Source organism: Macaca fascicularis, chromosome 13, assembly GCF_037993035.2.
Source record: "Macaca fascicularis isolate 582-1 chromosome 13, T2T-MFA8v1.1".
NCBI lineage: Eukaryota > Metazoa > Chordata > Mammalia > Primates > Cercopithecidae > Macaca > Macaca fascicularis.
The window spans coordinates 89,645,968-89,667,281 of record NC_088387.1 but is presented as its reverse complement, the minus strand read 5'-3'; the positions used below and the strand labels follow the sequence as shown (position 1 = coordinate 89,667,281).

The 21,314-nt window shown below is 35.9% G+C and overlaps 1 protein-coding gene across 35 annotated transcripts in view; it reads left to right on the top strand.

The window, feature by feature from the left end:
• Window positions 1-21,314, top strand: part of BIRC6 (baculoviral IAP repeat containing 6) — a 256,711-nt gene that overhangs the window by 158,011 nt on the left and 77,386 nt on the right. For 32 of the 35 annotated variants that reach the window (XR_012422503.1, XM_074012019.1, XM_074012017.1 and 29 more), the window contains 5 exons: window positions 132-261; window positions 6,214-6,345; window positions 6,788-6,952; window positions 10,990-11,163; window positions 12,714-12,910. Coding sequence is in view for 33 of the 35 variants with exons in the window: in XM_074012019.1 (XP_073868120.1) it covers window positions 132-261; window positions 6,214-6,345; window positions 6,788-6,952; window positions 10,990-11,163; window positions 12,714-12,910 (798 nt within the window). In the remaining 2 variants the exon portion in view is untranslated. Of the gene's footprint in view, window positions 1-131; window positions 262-6,213; window positions 6,346-6,787; window positions 6,953-7,386; window positions 7,576-7,801; window positions 10,162-10,989; window positions 11,164-12,713; window positions 12,911-21,314 lie in introns of those variants that run through there. The other 3 variants (XM_065527201.2, XM_065527202.2, XR_012422504.1) reach the window with 3 other exon arrangements.

The following is a 21,314-nucleotide window of genomic DNA, read 5'->3' as shown; positions in this document are numbered from 1 at the left end:
GCCATATCTAAATTAATTATATCTTGTAGTATTTATTGAGTATTTTATTCTTAGGTGCTTTTGAGATTTTTTTATAACAATATGTATTCCAAAAAGTTACTTCCTGATTTCTTTGATTTCTTGATTTTCAGCTGTACAAAGGTAGAATTAATGCTACTAGCCACGTCATCCAGCATCCAATGTATGGAGCAGGCCACAAATTCCGTACTCTTCATTTGCCAGTCTCAACAACATTATCAGATGTTCTTGACAGAGTGTCAGGCAAGTCAGATTTAAGTATTAGTTTTTCTTTAACTTTATGTTTCATATATATGGAGATTTATTGTTTTTATAACTTTATTTATGCATCCACTTGGTAACCATTAATGACTAGAAAAGTTCATGACATCTTTATAGTTTGAAGCATAAGTAAGAAGCCAGTCAAGTGGACAAAATGTAAAATACATTTAGGCACCCCTAATTTTATGGTTTAAAGTATCACTGTGACAAATGGGCAGCTAGAAATACAGACAAATCATTGATGGCATGTTCTCACAATAAACCATCTGGTCATTTTATATTAGATGAATTGCAGGATATTAGGTTGAATAGCAAGATTCTAATTAATAAACATTTACTAAATTGAAGATGGTGATCAGTGATCAAGACATAAATGGAGTAGGTAGAATTGACTAGTGACCTTATTGTTTATTGTAGTCAGTGAATAAAGCAGAGAGAACATTTTCTCCTAGGTTCTTGCCTGTATTTTACAGGATGATACCTTTAAACAACATATGGAATACTTTTTTAAAAAGCAGGGTTTGATGACAAAGGCATATCAACTTTTTATTTTATGTATTTATTTATTTTCAAGAGGGGAGTCTCACTCTATCACCTAGGCTGGAGTGCAGTGGAATGATCTTGGCTCACCACAACCTCTGCCTCCCATGCTCAGGCAATTCTCCTGCCTCAGCCTCCCAAGTAGCTGGCATTACAGGCCTGTGCCACCACGCCAAGCTAATTTTTTTGTATATTTAGTTTCACCATGTTGGCCAGACTGATCTCGAACTCTTGACCTCAAGTGATCCTCCCACCTCAGCCTCCCAAAGTACTGGGATTACAGGTGTGAGCTACTGCGCCTGGCCCATATCAACTTTAGATAGTTGGAGTGTATTGCCTTTCTGAAATTCTAATTAATCAGTGAGTGAATTTATTGAGCATCTGCAAAGTGCAAGCACAAATTTGTCCTAAGATGATAAACATGAGCAAGATAGACATTCCACCCCACAAGATAGTTGTGATCTTATGTCTGTTGTCAGCTTCTAAAATAAACTAGAAATGTCTGCTTGTGTTATAACATAAATGTAAGTAGGTATATTTCTATCTGTATATATAAGAAGGGACCTAAATTTTCAATGGAAGCTGTGAACTGAAGCAGTAATAGGAGTATCTAAGAAAAAAGTTGAAAATGTCTATTTATCAGTTCAAAATACAAATCTGAAGCCCAGAGTAAGAGTTGAAGAGATTTGGGAGTTGTTACCATACATAGATGGTAAGTGAAACCATGTGAATGGATGTAATCACTATAGGTAGGCAAGATTGTTTTCTGCTTTACAATCACTGTGTCTAACCTGTGTATGCATAAAATCATAATTCTTTCCTACTGGTTTACAACTTACAAGTTGTTAGCATACTATTATAAATATTTTAAAAAATTATTTGAAAATGACTGCCCTATCTGTTACAGAGAAACTTTTTTGAAAATTTGATGTTAGAGGGTATTTTCTGTCAGTTTCCTGAAATTGTCCCTTCTACATGATGAAGAAAAATGAAAATTAAAAATCAAATAAATAGGCTGGGCATGATGGCTCACGCCTGTAATCCCAGCACTTTACGAGGCCAAGGCAGGTGGGTTACCTTAGGTCAGGAGTTTGAGACCAACCTTGCCAAGATGGTGAAACCCACCTTTACTAAAAATACAAAAATTAGTTGGGCATGATGGCGTGCACCTGTAGTCCCAGCTACTTGGGGGACTGAGGTAGGAGAATCACTTGAACCCTAGAGGTGGAGGTTACGGTGAGCCGAGATTGCATCACTGCACTTCAGCCTGGACGACACAGCGAGACACTCTCAAAAAACATGCAAACAAAATTAAATAAATGAAGAAAGTGGAGAAGAGCACTAAAGCTCAGTTATTGATATTGATATTTCATATGTTTAACTTGAAGTGCAAAAGTAGACATTCTAATACAAAATAACTGAAAATTGAACATTTTAGTCTTTACTGTGGAAGAATGCTATTCTAAAACATTCTAGCATTCAAAATATTTTACAAAATAGTTTTCTATATTGCACAAAAATAAAGCTAATTGCTTTGGAAGTACACTACCTCAAAAGTTATATGTGCTGAGTGTAACCTCTATTTGGCAATTTTTTTTGGTTCTTTGAAGTGGATTTATACTCTTTAGCCATATTTTATGATATATTGACTTGTATGTTTATATTATATCAACATGTATAAGAATAAGTAATTCAGAAGTATTGCCTCCGTAAATTTACCTACTATCTATAGCTTTTGACAGTATTACTTTCTTTTGTTTGTTTGTTTGAGATGGAGTCTTTCTCTGCATTACTTGAGCCCATGAGTTCCAGACCACCTAGGCAACATAGCAAGACCTCATCTCAAAAAAAAAAAAAAAAAAAAAAAAAAAAAAAAAAAAAGGCAAAGACAACAAGAGAATATGAAAACTAGCCAAAAAGGAAGTGACCTATTATTTTCTCTATCACTGTCTTTTTTTTTTTTTTCTTTCTTTTTTTGAGATGGAGTCTCACTCTGTTCCCCCGGCTGTGCAGTGGCGTGATCTTGGCTCACTGCAACCTCCGCCTCCCAGGTTCAAGCAATTTTCCTGCCTCAGTCTGCAGAGTAGCTGGGATTACAGGTGCATGCCACCACACTTGGCTAATTTTTTTTTTTTTTTAAATAGAGATGGGGTTTTGTCGTATTGGCCATGCTGATGTCAAACTCCTGGCCTCAAGTGATCTGCCTTCCTTAGCCTCCCAAAGTGCTGAGATTACAGGCATGAGCCACCATACCAGGCCAACAATATTACTTTCAAATAGTAACCTTTATGTGTCAGTCTGTTTGCTTTTACAAATTTCTGTCACTGGTTTTAAGCAGTATGATTGTGTGCCTTACAATTTTTTCTTCACATTTCTTATGATTAGAGTTTATTGAATTTCTTGAATCTGTGTGTTTTATATTTCACTAAATTTGGAAATATTTTGGCAATTATTTATTCAATAATTGCCTCCCCTTTTTTTATAATTACAGTTACTCACTTATTAGGCTATGCGAAGTTGTTTGACACCTCCCCAAATCTGTGTTTCCTCTTTTCCCCCTATCATTTTTTTCCTCTATTTTTAAATTTTAGATAATTTCCTGTGTCTGATCTGTTAGAACTTTTATATCTCCTTGTCCTTACTGAAAGTATATAGATTTTCTTCAACTTTCTTGAACATAGTAGTCTGTTTGTATTATTTTTCTCTTCCTTATGGATTGTATGTTTTCGCTTCTTTATTTGCCTGGAGAATTTTCTTGGATGCCAGACAATGTAAATTTTACTTTTTGGGGTGCTAAATATTTTGTATTCTAATATACGTATTTTATTTTTTCATGAAATGTAATGATATTATTTGAAAACAGTTTGTTGCTTTTAGACTTGCTTTTAATCTTTGTAAGTAGGATCAGAGCAGCTTTTAATCTAAGGCCAGACTTACTGTAATTATTGGTATTTTTTTTATAAACCAGTGTTGTCTAGTTTGGTGACTGTTAAGCACATGCAAGGAGACTAAGAAACTAAATTTTTAAATTGAATTTTTAATTTTAATGAATTTTACCTTTAAATATGTACTACATTAGAGTAGAATTAAAGTACCAGGTTTGAAAATGCATTTCTAAATCCCATTTGACCCCACTATTAAGGCTCTGTCCTTGTGAGTACTCTGTTAGGAATTCACTAGATGTCTAAGAACACAAAGCATTTTACTCCCTGAAGCCCTGGGGTTGTTTGCCCTGCTGCTTTTCTGTAGTACCTTTGCTGGCCTTCAGTGGTTTGCTCACATATGTTCATCAGTACATTTGAAGTCTTGAAGACCCTATATAGATCTTTGGAGATTCAGGGATCTCCAGATCTCTAGATGCAAATCTGCATAGATGCGGATCTCTTCTTCCTGGATTCCCGGCTCTTGTATCCTCAGTCTAGGGTGACACCTAGGTTGTGCTGAGCTGTGACTTAGGAATTCTTTTCCAGACAGCTCACACAATCCTAGAGGTCGTCTCATTGGTTTCCTCTCACCCAGGCATCACTGCCCTGCCCTGCCTGATGCTCAGGGTCTGAAAAGTATTATTAATATGTATTTCTAGTTAATGGTTATTTCAGGTGGGAGAATGAACCTGATCCTTATAATTCCTTCTTGGCCAGAAGTGGAATTCTAAAACAGAGCAGCTTTTTGCATCCATTCAAGTACAGAGAAAAAAATAAAACAGAAATTTGTAATAAAAAATAAAAAATGAAATTAATATTAGAAACCAGAGCAGTTTTAAAAGGAGGTTGAGAAAACTTTTTTCAGTGTTTGAATGGCTTTTATTCTTTATACTTACTTTTGAAATAAGAGTAATAAATGAAAATTGGCTAAACTTCTAATTGCACTAAGTAAATTATTACCTAATATTCTTTATGTGTTTTTCTTACCTGATTATGCTATGAATTAACTTTGTGAATTTCTTATTATTTAAATGTTTCACTCTGACCTGTGTCAGTATGTTTGCCACTTTTGGTTGCTTGGTTGTTTTTGTTAGAAAGTAAAATGTATTGTTGCACCATGCATTTGCAATGTGTATAAAATTTTTTACTTCACAAAACTGTCTATAGGCAATTAGCAATTAGTATTAACAAGCTGTATAAATTGAAATCACTTTCATATACTAAAAACTATAAAATGGGAGTTATTGCAAAAAATGTTGTTTATTGTTTTATTATCTCAACTTTTTTAACATAAAAGACTGGATCATAATTGTGTTAAATTAGGGAAGTAAAAAGAGAATTGAGGTAGATGCAGTGGCTCATGCCTGTAATCTCAGCACTTTAGTAGGCTGAGGCAGGCAGGTGGCTTGAGCCCAAGAGATCGACAACAGTCTGCGCAAGATGACGAAACCTCCTCTCTACTAAAAATACAGAAATTCATGGCATGTGCCTGTGGTCTCAGTTACCTGCAAGGCTGAGGTGGGAGGATCACTTGAGCCTGGGATGTTGAGGCTGCAGTGAACCGTGATTACACACACCACTGCTCTCCAGCCTGGGTGACACAGCGAGACCTTGTCTAAAAATAAAAGAGAGAGAGACAATTGGAGAATTGATAATAGTTATACAGTGAAAAAAATTATGATTTCAAAACAATTCATTGAGCCTTTAAATTTCTTAATAACTAAATCACATATGATCATCCATTTATTTTATAATTTTTAGTGGTGTGCTATATGCCATAGTAATGAAAGAAATATTCAGAGAGTAATAACAATCTATGAAAGCCCTTAATACTCATTTTTTAAAGTAAAACACTTTAAATTTTAAAACACATTATTTTGTTGTCTAAGATTCCTGTGTTTGGCCTAAATAAAAATTAACAGAACAGGAAATCGGTTACAGAAATTTGTTCCTTTATACTTTCATTTGCAGTATAAGCAGAAGTCTAGTTTAATGCTGTAGACTAAATCTTGCACTTGAGTCCCATATTTGCCATCTACAGATTATATCAGTAGCCTTTCTAAGGCTGTTTCTTCATTTTGAAAATAACATTCTTTCTTGATTTCTACGTTGTGAGGACTGAATTAGATGCAGTTGCCAAGCACATTGAACTATGGCTAAAATAAAGCAAGTTTTCATGCTACTGGTTTTTATTGTTTCTGGAGGTGGTACCATTAAAATACTGTATGTAATACTTTATAAAGATTAGAACTTAAATATTCTGGCTTAAGTACAGTGGTGAGTCTTCTTCATCAGTGTCAGTAAAGATTAAATATCAGGCCATTACCTCATGTTATTTCTCCTAAATTCCTTTATATTGCCTTAGTATTAAGGAAAATACTATCTTGCATAATCTTTCTCTGAAATATTTATTATTTCCCTTCTTAATGATTTGGAAAAGCAGTGTATTTTAGATAATATCTTCTTACAGATACTCCAAGTATCACAGCTAAATTAATTAGTGAACAAAAAGATGACAAAGAAAAGAAAAACCATGAAGAGAAAGAAAAAGTTAAAGCAGAAAATGGATTTCAAGACAATTACAGTGTTGTTGTTGCCTCTGGTATGCTTTCTGTTTTTTATAATCTTGATTTTGTTTGGGTTTCTATAAAGTACTACTATTTTAGTTATAGGAAATTTATGTAATACAATGTACTAACATACAAAGCTGACTTGTAATGATGTTTTAATACTAGATTTTTATCTTTTTATTTTTTTTTTTTCAATTTCCACTAAATGGATTGTCATCTGTATTTCAGAGATTATAGCAACTAGCTGTAGTTTTTACTGTTTAGGAAAATAGTTACAGATGCAATGCCAAAATTACTTATTTATTGTCATGAAGGATGAATAGAATTGAGAGATTAGATATTGGATTAGAAAGAACATTTCTGTCTTTTGACATTAGCTAGGAATGCATGCCTTATGAAAATATTTTAAAAACACTGTTTTCCTTCATATTGGTGTGTTGTCTATGTAGAATCTTACTGATCCTTTTCTTTTAGGGCTGAAGTCTCAGTCTAAACGTGCTGTGTCAGCTACACCACCTCGCCCACCATCCAGGAGGGGGAGGACAATACCTGATAAAATAGGAAGTACTTCAGGAGCAGAGGCTGCCAACAAAATAATTACTGTCCCAGTGTTTCACCTGTTTCACAAACTCTTGGCAGGTAATATTCCACAATTAATAAACATCAAAGAAATTTTAGTATCCTTAAAACTATGTAAATCAGAGGCACAATCACCAAAATCATTTTAATCAGGTGCCATTGATGAGATCAATGAGTTAGTGAGACTTCCTCTTCCATACAGTTCCTCTGAAGAGAAGTGAGAGCAAAGTAGTAATCTATTACATGTCCTGTTTAACACTGTCAAGTTTTATATTTCTATTTCACTGGTTTTCTAAGTTTTTCTGTCAGTGTGCCATGAAATGATTGATGAAATAAATATTTAGAGAGTTCATGACAAGTTATTTAGGAAACATCATGGGGCAAATTTGTAGGACTAGTTCAAGCAGTGGAACTCTTAGACCACTGGTAGTTAAGCCTTATGTTCTTCCCAGATAAAACAAATTTATTGAGCACTATCCTGTCTGTTGTTCAAGGTGATAACTGGTTGAGCATCCCTAATCCAAAAATTCAGTGTCTGATACTTTTTGAGTGCTGACATGACACAAGTAGAAAATTCCACATCTGACCTCATATGACGGTTGCAGTCTAAACACAGGTACACAACACACAGTTTATTCAGCGTCCGCAAGAGGAAAAAGACCTTCCCAGCCCCCTTCAGGTATTTTTTAGCATGCTCGATTCTCCCCTACATATCCACAGTGGGTAACAAAATTGCACATGTGCATGCCAGACGTGCCAACAGCAGGTTTCCCACGATGCCCCATATGGTGCCAACATGTATGTGCATAACTGTTTTTTTGCTCTGTGGTGTTGGAAATTTCAAAAAGGCCCCAGATGCCCCTATGGATAATAGTAATAAAAAGAGGAAGTATTTATGTTTATCTGTAGCACAGAAAAACAAGCTATTGGAGAAACTGGACAGCAATGTAAGTGTGAAACATCTTTCAAGAGAGTATGGTGTTGGAATGACCACCATATATGACCTGAACAAACAAAGATAAACATCATTGATGTTCTGTGCTGCAAGTGGTGAATAGAGGTTAATGAAAAACAGAAAAAGCACTTCATAAAGCTAAACATGAACATATTGATTGTGTATTGAAATAGTGAATCCATCAGTGTTGGCAGTGAACATGTGCCTCTTAATGGTATGCTGATCATGAAACAAGTAACGATCTATCATGATGAACTGAATGTTGAAAGGGACTGTGAATATTCAACACACTGGTTGCAGAAGTTTAAGAGAAGATATGATATTACATTTTTAAAGATTGGTGATAAAGCATCTGATGATCATGAAGCAATGGAGAAGTTCTTTGATAAATTTGCCAAAGTCATGGCTGATGAAAATCTGCTGCCAGAACAGTTTATAATGCTGATGAAATATCACTGTTCTGGTGTTATTGTCCCAAAAAAGACACTGGACTACAGTTGATGGGACAGCCCCTCCAGGAATTAAGGATACCAAGGACAGAATAACTGTCCTGGGATGTGCTAATGCAACTGGCATACATAAGTACAAACACGCTTTGATAGGCAAAACCTTTCATACTTGCTGTTTTCAAGGAGTGAATTTCTTACCAGTCCATGGTTACGCTGACACAAAGGTATGGATCACCACAGACATCTTTTCTGATTGGTTTCATAAACATTTTGTACCAGTGACTTGTATGTATTGCCCGTAAGCTAGACTGAACGATGTAGGAGTTTATTATTACTTGATATCCCCCAGTTCATCCTCCAGCTAAAAATCTCGAAACTAATGTTTATGCTGTGTACTTTCCCCCAAATGTGACTTCATTAATTCAGCCATGTGACCAGAGTATCTTCAGATCAATGAACAGAAAATATAAATCCCCTTTCTTGAACAGCATGTTGACAGCAGTGAACAGAGGCATGGGTACAGAAAATTTTCGAAAGGAGTTTAAAGAATGCCATATATGTTGTTGCCAATACTTGGAACACAGTGACAAAGACACAGTTGAGCATGCCTGGCACAACCTCTGGCCTGCAACTATGTTTAGTGATAATGATGAACTGTGTGTGACTTTGAAGGATTCTGTATGTCAAGTGAAAAAAAAATGATTTCTGACCTCCTTACATATGTAAAAAATATACCTTCAGAGTTCAGCAGTAAGCTGGAAGAAGTAGATGTCAAAGAAGTTTTCAACTTTGATAATAATGCTTCAGTTATTCATTCATTGACTGGTGGTAAAATAGCTGAAATGGTTTTGAATCAGGGTGACGATAGTGACGAAGAAGATCAAGTTAACACCACAGAAAAGGTGCTTATAGAAGAAGACATGGTGACAATGTATGGTGGGCATATTGAAGGACTAGGGCAGCGTGCATTAACAACAGAATGACAAACCATGTCAGTTTTCAAAATTGAGGAGAGTCTTCTGAGCTAAAAACCATGTTAATGAGGCAGATGACTCTGCAAGAAGAATTTTTAAGAGCCTTCCAGCAGAATGTCTCTTCATCCCCTGTAGGATCCACTTCCTGGTCCCTTAGCTACTTCTGATATTTCTTCTTACCTAAAAAACACAGTTTATAGTAACCTTTTAATAAAAACACAGCATCATAGGTGAAGGCTGAAAGCCTGCTGTTGTTTGTGGTTGCTTTTTCCTTTTTTTTTTTTTTTTTTGAGATTAAGTTTCACTCTTGTTGCCCAGGCTGGAGCGCAATGGCGTGATCTCGGCTCAGTGCAACCTCTGCCTCCTGGGTTCAAGCAATTCTCCTGCCTCAGCCTCCCGAGTAGCTGGGATTACAGGTGACCGCCACCACGCCTGGCTAATTTTTGTATATTTGGTAGAGACAGGGTTTCACCATGTTGACCAGGCTGGTCTTGAACTTCTGACCTCAGGTGATTCACCTGCCTCAGCCTCCAAAAGTGCTGGGATTGCAGGCATGAGCCACCATGCCCAGTCCTGTGGTTGGTTTTGTTTAATAACTGAAACAGGTATCCTGGTGATGCTACTATGCTGCTTATTTGCCCTGACACATTATTTTTTCACTCTGTTAATGGTATGTCATATTTTTACTGTTAAGTACTTAATGTGTGAATTAATGTAAGAAAACGATTGCCTATCAGTAGCATGTAGATTAAGAGTCAGGAATGATGATGATGCCTAACAGTCACACATTGTTGGCATGGGTGGCTAAGATGGTGACAACTTTGCTTTCTGATGGTTCAGGGTACACAAACCTTATTACAGGCACAAAATAATCAAAAATACTATACAAAATTACGTTAAGGCTATGTATATAAGGGATGTGTGTATACACACAAACATAAATTTTGTGTTTCCACTTGGATCCCCTCCCTAAGATAACTCATTGTGTACATGCAAATATTAGAAAATGCAAAAAAAAAAAAAAAAAAATCTGAAATCTGAAACAGTTCTAGTCTCAAGCATTTTGGATGAGGGATACCCGTTCTGTATTTTATCACCATTTTCATGCTGTTTTAAAATGAAGTTGCCAACTCAGTTCAAGGGAATTTTTCTTCTTAGCTTTACATTGTTGATTCATGGTGGAGGTCAACTAACTATTGACTGGTGGGTTGGATACCTCTGTCCGGAGAGGTCCTTGTGACGTGACATTTCTCATGGCCCATTACCTAGGTGATGTGAGTCTCCCCTTCTGCCTGGAATAAACTTTTGTTGGAATACAGCTATGCCCGTTTACTAGTGTATTGTCCATAGCTGCTTCTCTGCTACAATGTAGATTAGCAGTTGTAACAGAGACTATATGGCTCCCCTAGCTTAAAGTATTTATTAGCTGGCCCTTTATAGAAAAAAATGGCCCACATCAGATTTATGGGAATGTCTGTTCCTTTGTTTACGTTTTGCCCGTGACTTTTTAACACTTTGTAGATGTTATTGTTTATTATTATATGTCAGAAATAAACTCACTTTTTGTAAACTTTCTAATGGCTGTTGAATTTTTTAATTGTTTTGAAATTGGTTTCAGAATCAAACTCTTGCCTATAATTTAGTAAAAGCAGTTAATAATTAAACCAAGTAAATGTTTCTTTCTTGGTTTCCAGATTTAACTTAGTTATATCATTTTAGGCCAGCCATTGCCAGCTGAAATGACACTTGCCCAGCTTTTAACTCTCCTATATGACCGAAAACTTCCTCAGGGTTACCGTTCAATAGATCTGACTGTTAAATTGGGATCAAGAGTTATAACAGACCCAAGTCTATCAAAAACAGATTCTTATAAAAGACTACACCCTGAAAAAGGTATGTGCGTAATACTACTTTAAAAATTACAGACTGTCATACAAAGAGGCAGATATTTCTATAGCTAATGACTTGATTGACTTATGTTTTTATTATATCAACGTAAGATATAATTTTTTTATGACTGAATTTTTGTAAATATAAAAAATGGCCATGATTTCATTTGGAAACTAAGTTGCATTACTTCTTATAACATCATTTGTTTTATGAGTGCGTGTACTTTAATTTCTAATATTTCTGTGAGAGCTATGTGAATTGTTTTATAATAAAAGTGAGAAACTCAACTTACAACTTAGTTATAATTTATATTGAGTGGCATTTCATGCATATAAACATGTTTTCTCATGTAATTGGGATCACATATTTCTGTTTTTTACTTATATATTCCGTTAATTTTTTTTTCTTTCTTCCGAGAAAGAGTCTTGCTCTGTCTCCTAGGCCGGAGTGCAGAGGCGCAATCTCAGCGCATTGCAATCTCTGCCTCCCGAGTTCAAGTGATTTTCCTTCCTCAGCCTCCTGAGTAGTTGGGATTACAGGCACCCACCACCATGCCTGGCTAATTTTTGTATTTTTCGTAGAGACAAGGTTTTACCTTGTTGTCCAGGCTAGTCTGTAACTCCTGACCACAACTGATCTGCCTGCCTTGGCCTCCTAGAGTGCTGGGATACAGGCATGAACCACCGCACCTGGCCCTTATATTCCTTTAAAAATTTTTGCATGTGCATTTTTGAATTGGCTATTTTTTTATACAAATGTAAGAAAATTTATTTGTTTTCCAATCATTGAAACGTTGGGGTTGTTTCCAATTTTTTACTCCTATAAATGCTATATAAGTAATTTTCATAGTGTGAGTATGGTATGAACTTATTTAAACTTACCATCTTTTTCATGACTAAAATTCAATCTTTAGTTATTGGTCTTTTATATTCTTCAGCAAATTTTGGTACATTTTTTTTGCCCAGTTTTTCAGCACAATTATTTCTCTCTTTTGTTTTAATGTTTAAAGGGTCTCCTTACGTGATCTTTTGGTTTTCTTTTGTGAGTAATTCAGAGTTAAACTAATATGGTATATGGTATAATTTTTTGTTTTCAGTGAGAGAAGTCTTTGTCATTAATTTTTCTTAATAGGATACTTTAGAGCATATTATTTGCTATGAGTACTTTTGAGAACTTACTTATTTTAACATAGGATATAAGTTATAAGTATGCCCTAAAGGACGGTGCTTCTCAGACTTCAGTATGCTTACAAATGACCTGCGTCATAGTGTTAAAATGGAGATTCTTCATTTCAAACAAGCTTGCAGGTGATGCCCATGCTACTAGTCCATGAACCATTCTTCCAATAACAAGACTAAAGAAGGTAGTATCATAAGTCATTTAAAGGTCATTGTAGTATCTAGCCATAATACAGCTATATCTAAATAAATGATGTTTTGTGCTCTTTTTTGAGTAGCAAGAAAACAGTAATAATACCTGCTTTTGTAAATGAAAGAATATTATAAAAATATACACTTTCTTACCTATTCAATTATTTGTAATTTATTGTCTAGATCATGGAGACTTACTTGCTAGCTGTCCAGAAGATGAGGCTCTCACTCCAGGTGATGAATGCATGGATGGGATATTGGATGAATCTTTGCTTGAAACCTGTCCCATTCAGTCACCATTACAAGTTTTTGCAGGAATGGGTGGACTGGCTCTTATTGCTGAAAGACTACCCATGTTATATCCAGAAGTAATTCAACAGGTAAGATAAGATTTCCTAATCGAGTATATCATTCTGTAGCTAAGCCTTTCATTCTTTTTATGTTTGTTTTTTAATGTACTTGGATTAACTTTGTAGAAATACCCTTTGCTTTATATTTTTTGAACATTATATAACTCTTTCAATGATCAGTCTGTACAGAGCTTCATGACCTTTAGTAGGTATGGAAGAAATGTTGAAGATTAAGCACATTTGCCAAACTTACTACACTGTAGCATTTATCTTGATTTCATGGTTGTAACACTAGCATTCTCTTTTCTATACTGCTTTAAGTGTGATATTTATCAGAGACATTATTGGAAATAGGAGAGTAAAATAGGAGTCTATACTGCTACCAATATGTATCTTTTTGTTTACCTTTTATTCCTGTTTCAGGTGCCATTTCCATTTTTGGTGGTTTAAAAACATAACCTATTCCCGTGTTCATTTACGATGCTGTCAGTGTCTGTGCTTTCCATGCTCTTGTATCAATCAGTAGGAAGTTTGGTGCATGGAGAGTTGTAAAAACAAAACTTTATGTTTGTTGAATGAAGTAGGGGAATTATTCTATTTGATTTCATGTCGGGGGTGTGTGTGTGTGTGTGTGTGTGTGTGTGTGTGTGTTTATTTTGGCATAGTAGCTCTAGACTCTATTATAGTTTCCTGAGCTGCTGTACCAAAATACCACAAACTGCCTGGCTTAAAACAACTGAAATTTATTCTCAACAGTTGAGGAGGCTATAAGTCTGAAATCAAGATGTCAGCAGGGCTATGCTCCCTCTGAATTTGGGCTCTAGGGAAGACTCCTTCCTTGCTTCTTCCTGGCTTCTCTTGGTTGCCAGTAGTTCTTGCTGTTCATTGGTTTGTAGCTGTATCACTTTAATTTCTGCCTACATCATCATATGGGCATCTTTCCTGTGTGTCCCTGTATCTCTCTCTCCTCATAAGGACACCAGTCATTTAATGTAGGGTCCTCCAAACCATTATTTCCTCATCTTAACTTGATTACATCTGCAAAGGCCCTATTTCCAAATAAGGTAACCTTCATAGATACTAGGGGTTAGGACTTGAACATATCTTGGGAGGACAAAATGCAGCCCCCAATAATACTTATTTATGTTATTGCTTACCTACTATTCAAAAAGATATTTTTATTATAAGGTGATATAACTCTGTTATAAGGTGATTGACAGAGAATAAGTAAAATTTTATTTCTTACTAGACAATGACGTAATTACTGAAAAGTTTGAAGCAGAAAAGACCCCAACATTTTCAGCATTATTATTGTTCAACATAAATGATTTTTTCTAATTTAGTATTCAGTGTGGTTCACTATATTGATTAGTAGCTGGAAATGGGGTCCTGGTAATACATACCTAAGGATGTGAAAGTGACTTTAGAATTGGGTACTTGGCAGAGTATGGAATAATTTTGAGTAGCGTGATTTAAAAAAAAATCTAGATTACCTTGAACAGATTGTTAGATAAAATGTGGATGATAAAGCTTCTGCCAGTGAGGGCCTAGATAAAAGTAAGGATCATAGTGGATAAAACCTATAATGTCTTAGAGAATATCTGAATTGTCGTAAGCAGACTTGGTATACATACGGTGTTTAAAGTGCTGACAAGGAGGTTTAGAAGGAAATGAGGAACACGTTACCAGAACCTGAAGGAAAAGGGATCTTTGTCATATAGTAGCGGAAATATTAACTCATTGTATCCTAAATGTAGAAAGCAGCACTTGCATGTAATGAACTTGGATATTTAGCTGAGATTTCCACACAAAGTGGTGAAGGTACAACTTGTTTTTTTCTTGCTGCTTATAGTGAAATGTGAGAGGAAAGATACAAATTGAGAGAAGAACTGTTGAAATACAAGCAATTAGTGCTTGTCAGTTTGTGAAATTACCTATCCAGATGACAGAAGGTGCTAAAATTTAGAGATTCACTATCAGAAAAGCATGCTCCGAAGTGTAAGCCAAGGGTGAGGCTGGACAACTTTTTGCTAGTGCCTTAGAAACATCAAAAGTCAGAGTATTCAGTCACATAGAGGGCTCTTTGAAGAGATTAGGCATATAACTCGTGGATTTCCTCAGCCGTCTAAGCAGAAGCCAGGAATAGAGGATATGATGTGATGATGGAAGCACCCAACAGCCATGGAACGTGAGTAGTCTCTGGAAGCTGGAAAAGGTGAGGAGCTATTATTCCCCAAGAGCCTCTAGAAAGAATGCAGCCTTAGATTTTAGTCCCATAAGACCTATTTTGGATTTCTGACCTCTGAAATTTTAAAATGATAAATTTGTGCTGTTCTGAGCCACTGAGTTTGTAGCAATGTGTTATAGTAGCAGTAGAAAAGTAATACAGAGTTTGGTCTATAACTGTAATGCCCTTGTCTGGTTTTGGTGTCAGGATAATACTAGCTATATGGGATGGGTTGAGAATTTCTAATATATCAAATTAGGGATACTGTTAGGTGTGTTTAATAAGAGACACTGGCCAGGCATGGTGTAATCCCAGCCTGTAATCCTGTAATCACGCCTGTAATCCCAGCACTTTGGGAGGCCAAGGCAGGAGGGTTACCCGAGGTCAGGAGTTTGAAATCAGCCTGGTCAACATGGTGAAACCCCGTCTCTACTAAAAATACAAAAATTAGCCCGGTGTGGTAGTAGGTGCCTGTAATCCCAGCTATTCAAGAGGCCGAGGCAAGAGAATTGCTTGAACCCGGGAGGTGGAGGTTGCAGTGAGCCGAGGTGGCGCCATTGCACTCCAGCCTGGGTGACAAGAATGAAACTCCGTCTCAAAAAAAACCAAAAAACAGAAAAGAGACACTGCAGATAATAACAGTAGTGAACTGGAAGATGTATCAAAAGAAATCATTCAGCTTGGTGCAGCGGCCAACGCCTGTAATCCCAGCACTTTGGGAGGCCAAGGCAGGCAGATCACCTGAGGTCAGAAGTTCAAGATCAGCCTGGCCAACTTGGTGAAACCCCGTCTCTACTAAAAATACAAAAATTAGCTGGATGTGGTGGTGGGCGCTTGTAATCCCAGTTACTCTGGAGGCTGAGGCAGTAGAATCGCTTGAACCTGGGAGGCGGAGGCTGCAGTGAGCCGAGATTGTGCCACTGCACCCCAGCCTAGGTGACAGAACAAGACTCTTGTCTCAAAAAAAAAAAAAAAAAAAAAAAAAGAAATGGTTCAAACTGAAGCATAGAAAGTGTAAAGAATGAAAAGAACATAAGAGCTATATGGATTGAAGTGAAAAATTCTAACGTACCTGAATTTATAGACCCAGAAAAAGAGTGAGTTGAAACATGGACAGAAACAATATTGAGAAGAAGAAAAATTTCCCAAATAGATGTAAAACTTAAATCTCAATTCAACATATAAGAAACTGTTAACTTCATGCAGGATATGCATGCCTGGAACTGTCATGGTAAAAGTGATTAAAAACAAAGACAGCTGGCCACTACGGTGCATCCCTGAAATCCCAGCTACGCAGGAGACTGAAGTGGGAGGATTACTTGAGCCCATGGATTCCAGACCACCTGGGCAACATAACAAGACCTCATCCCCCCAAAAAGAAAAATTCTAAGGCAATGAAAGAATATTAAAGCCAGCCATAAAGGAAGTGACCTATATTTTCAAAACAGCAGCAATAACACTAACAACTGGCCTTTCAACAGAAACTATATGAGCCAGGGAATTACAACTTTAAAAATGCTAGAAGACAGTAAGCAACAAGGTAAAGCAAAACAATCTGTCATCCTAGAATTTTATACCCATTGGAGAACATTTTCTACAATTCTTCACCCACTTTGCCCATCGCCTCTCAAAAATCAGTGATGGCAGAATAACAAGTATGGGATTAACTCTGTGGTCTCTATAGTTAAAAACTCCAGACAAAATATATTTTAAAAGTTACTTAAAGGCTTTGAAGAGCAACGAGAAACAGGCAGAAATTTAAAGACAGAATTTAAGAGGATTTAAACATAGAATTAATAGAATCACATTCAGTGATATTAGTGTCTATACAGCTTTTCTCGGGGGTATCCCTCAGTCTTTGTTAGGTGGTACAGGTAGAACTCAGACTTAAGCCACAGTCGTATTGGCTGGAGTTTGATTCTTCCATACTGGCTGGAAAATAGGAATTCAGAAAGGAGGAAGCCAAAGCTGAGCAGCTCCAAATTCTGCACATCTCTAGCTTGCTCCAGAATTATTAAACATAGGCATTTTGAGAGCAAGCATGAACTAGAATGCTGAAAAAGCTGTACAGAGATTTCAGCTGCTGTCTATCACAGAGAGCATACAATTTGCAGTTTTAGTCCTGCTCAGAGATAAAAACCTTGGCTTTTCCATTGGAATTCCAAATGGCCCATACATTGAGAGTAAAGGCTACATCCTAATGAAGATTCACTTGAGAAATAAGGGAAAAATCAAAATAGACTTTTCTAATAAATTACAAAAGCCTCTAAGTTCAGGGTGATCTACCAATAATTTCCCTATCTGCTAAACAAAACTAAACACACTCCAAGGAAGATTTTAAAATCGAGTTGATACAACGTCTCATCAACAATGTACAGTGTACGGCAGGGCATGGTGGCTCACGCCAGTAATCCCAGCACTTTGGGAGGCTGAGGCAGGCAGATCACCTGAGCTCAGGAGTTCAAGACCAGCCTGGCTAACATGGTGAAACCCCATCTCTACTAAAAAATATGATAATTAGCCAGCAGTGGTGGTGCACCTCTGTAATCACAGCTACTTGAGAGGCTGAGGCAGGAGAATTGCTTGAACCTGGGAGGCAGTGGTAGCAGTGAGTGATCGTGTCACTGCACTCCAGCCTGGGTGACAGAGTGAGACTGCATCTCTGTAGTTAAATGAATGAATGAATAAATGAATGTAAGTGTATTGAATACCCCATTTGAAAAGCAAACATTTGTCAGAATAGAGAAAAAAGCAAAGCCCAAGTATATGCTGTCTAAAGAGATGTGCTTGAAAGAAGAAAGCTGCGGCCGGGCGCGGTGGCTCAAGCCTGTAATCCCAGCACTTTGGGAGGCCGAGACGGGCGGATCACAAGGTCAGGAGATCGAGACCATCCTGGCTAACATGGTGAAACCCCGTCTCTACTAAAAATACAAAAAATTAGCCAGGCGAGGTGGCGGGCGCCTGTAGTCCCAGCTACTCGGGAGGCTGAGGCAGGAGAATGGCGTAAACCCGGGAGGCGGAGCTTGCAGTGAGCTGAGATCCGGCCACTGCACTCCAGCCTGGGCGACAGAGCGAGACTCCGTCTCAAAAAAAAAAAAAAAAAAAAAAAAAGAAGAAGAAAGCTGCTATCCCTATTTTTTAATATATGACAAAGTTGAATCATAGACCAGCATATAAGAAATAAAAAGGATTATTAAATATGAAAGTATTAATTCAAAATAAGTCATAACAATCCTAAATTTGTATTTAATAGCTTCAAAGTACATGAATCAGAAATCTATAGAACTGAAGGAGGAACTAGATAAATCTACATTTCAGTAATAGATTATAACATTTATCTCTCAGTAAATGAAACAAAGTGAGGATGTAGGAGATTTTGGGAGAAACACCCAGAACTTCTAGATGGACCTAACCAACATTTATGGAACACAGCATTTACCAACTACAGGATGTACTTCTTTCCAAAGAAAGATAGGCAGTATGCTGGCCTATATAAAAGTCTCAGTACATTTTAAAAACATTAAAATCAAACCCAGTATGTTCTGTAACCACATCAGAATTAAATTGGAAATCATTAGCAGTAAGATCTAGAAAACCTCACATATTTGTAACTTAAGCAGTATAGTTTTAAATAACACATGGATGAAAGAGGAAATCACAATACATACTACACAATATATTTCAAAATGATAATCCCAGCATGACATGGGATATAGCTAATGCTTATAATTAAGAGATTTATCAGTGATGTACACTACCACCTCAGGAAACTAGAAAAACAGGAGTACAGTTAACCAAAAATCAGAAGCAAGGAATTATTACAGTAAGAGCCAGAATCAGTTAAATATAAAACAAAAAATCAGAGAGAAACAAGAAAACCATATATTTTGTCTTTTGAGACTTTTAGTAAAATTGATGAACTATGAAAATTTTTCAAGAAAAAGGGAAACCACACAAATTGGACATCCACAAATGATGGCAAGCACATTGTTGTAATTTCTATAGAATAAAATAAGGTACTATTATAACCAACTTTATGCCAGCATATTTGATAATTTAGATATAATGGATAAATTCCTTGACAAATACAACCAGAATCAACATAAGAAGTACATGTGTACGTTTGTATGTATACACTCATAAAGAATTATAATCAAACATACTGAATTTTTAGTCTGTTTTCATTTGTAAGTACCATGACTGTGATTTTTGAAATCACGTTAATCCTATGTTTCTCCAATTTAATCTGAAACTCATATTTTGTTCTTAAATTGGAGCATTTGACTACTTTAGAAAGTATCATGTCTTCTCAGTTTGCTGTGACATATAATGAGTATCAGAATTAAAGGCATCACATTGTTGGAATATCGTAATTCCTAAAAGCCTGTGAGATAAATCATATCTTATTTATCGAATTTAAAATAATTTATTTGTGTTTTAGACATTATTCAAAGTGAGCACGTCCTTATTAGACTCTTTCCTTTGGGAAATTGAGCTGTTTTATCCTAGTATATCAGAAATAAAATTTCTTTGTTGTTAATTGAGCAAAAGCATGCTTTTATGTACTTTTCAGTTTTGACTTTCAAAATGTGACATAATACAAGCGAATATAATATATGGTTTAAAAAATTAAATCCATCTTAATACCCTAAAGCAGTTCTGTTTGAATAGTTATACTTTTGACATTTGTATAAAAATCAGTTTATATTCTACTGTATGCTGCTTTTGCTGAACCTGTATTCTGAAATTAATCTTTGTTGATGCCTAAACCTGTGGTGGTCTCATTTGTATAGCTGTAATATACTTGCTGTATATTTAACTATACCTTACTGTGTGTATTAGTCTTAATGTTGACTGGCATTTTTATTGTTTCCAGTTGTTAGCTATAATGAAAAAGGTTGTTGTGAAGAATTGTATATGTATCTAATATAAGACTTAAAAATTTTTATCTGTGTAATGGGAGATGGGAAATGATACATGATAGTGGTTTTCATTTGCTCTTCTGATATTCATGAAGTTGAGGGTCTTTCACTTGTTGAAGAATTTGAATGCTGTAAATCAAGAGTTCTTTCGTTTTGCTGTCTTTTTGCTTTCATTGTATTTGGTTTGTTTTGTGGCATCATTTGAGAAATAGTCTTTTAAGAAAACACTTAAGGTAAACACTTGAGGTAAAGTTCTGCTTCTATAACAATGTTCTATTATCATATAGGCACTTTTATATGAAACTATCTTTTGTGCAGCATAAAATAATAAATATAGAGGTACTTTAAAAAAAGTTTCCTGTAAAGGGTTTCAAAATGGTTTAGAAGTGAAAAGTGCCCAAATTCCCATGTTCTTACAATTAGGCTATTTCATATTGTCATTCTGGCCTAAGCTTCAGTAGTCAAAATAGGCTGGCATCGAAATTGCAGCTGTTTTATTCAGTGTACAGATGTATGTAGTGTAGCTGTAGATCAACTTAAGATGGATCTAAGCTGTAGATCAGCTTCAGACTTTTACATATATATGTAAAAGAAGGAAGAAATAGTGAACTAATCACAGAGTTACTTCACCATTCATTTAAAAATCACCCCACAGAGTTACCTATCGATCTACTACTGAAGTCATACAGGAAGCTTAGGCATGATCCTGATGTTTTAAGTGAATAATGAGATAACTCTGTGATTAGCTCACTATTCATTTCATTATATGTTTGCATGTAGAACTTCAAATTAGTGTTTAGTGAAGTACGTTATTCATGGCCAAGCAAGATAAATAGAATATTTCTAAATGAAATGAAAAGTTTGTAGGGCAACCATGCTCAGAATTGGAGTTTCTCTTTGAATTATTAAGATTAAATTATAGACACGATGCTCCTTTACTCCTAAGTGCAGGAAACTTCTCTTAGATAACCACAGTACAATTATACAAATCAGAAGTTCACACTGACTCTACTATGGACTGCAAATCTTACTCAGCTTTTGCCAGTTGTCCTTCTAATGTTCTTTAGGGCCAAAGAAAAAGAAATCAATTTTCTTTTGCATGGTTTGAGGGTACTAGTAGTTCAGGATCATCTGTTGCATTTTGTTGTCTTATAGTCTTCAATCTGTAACAATTCTACTATCTTTATTTATCTTTCATGGCCTCGATGGCCTTGACAGTTTTCAAGAATACATACTAGAAATTATGTCTATATATATATTTACACATATGCACATACATGTATTT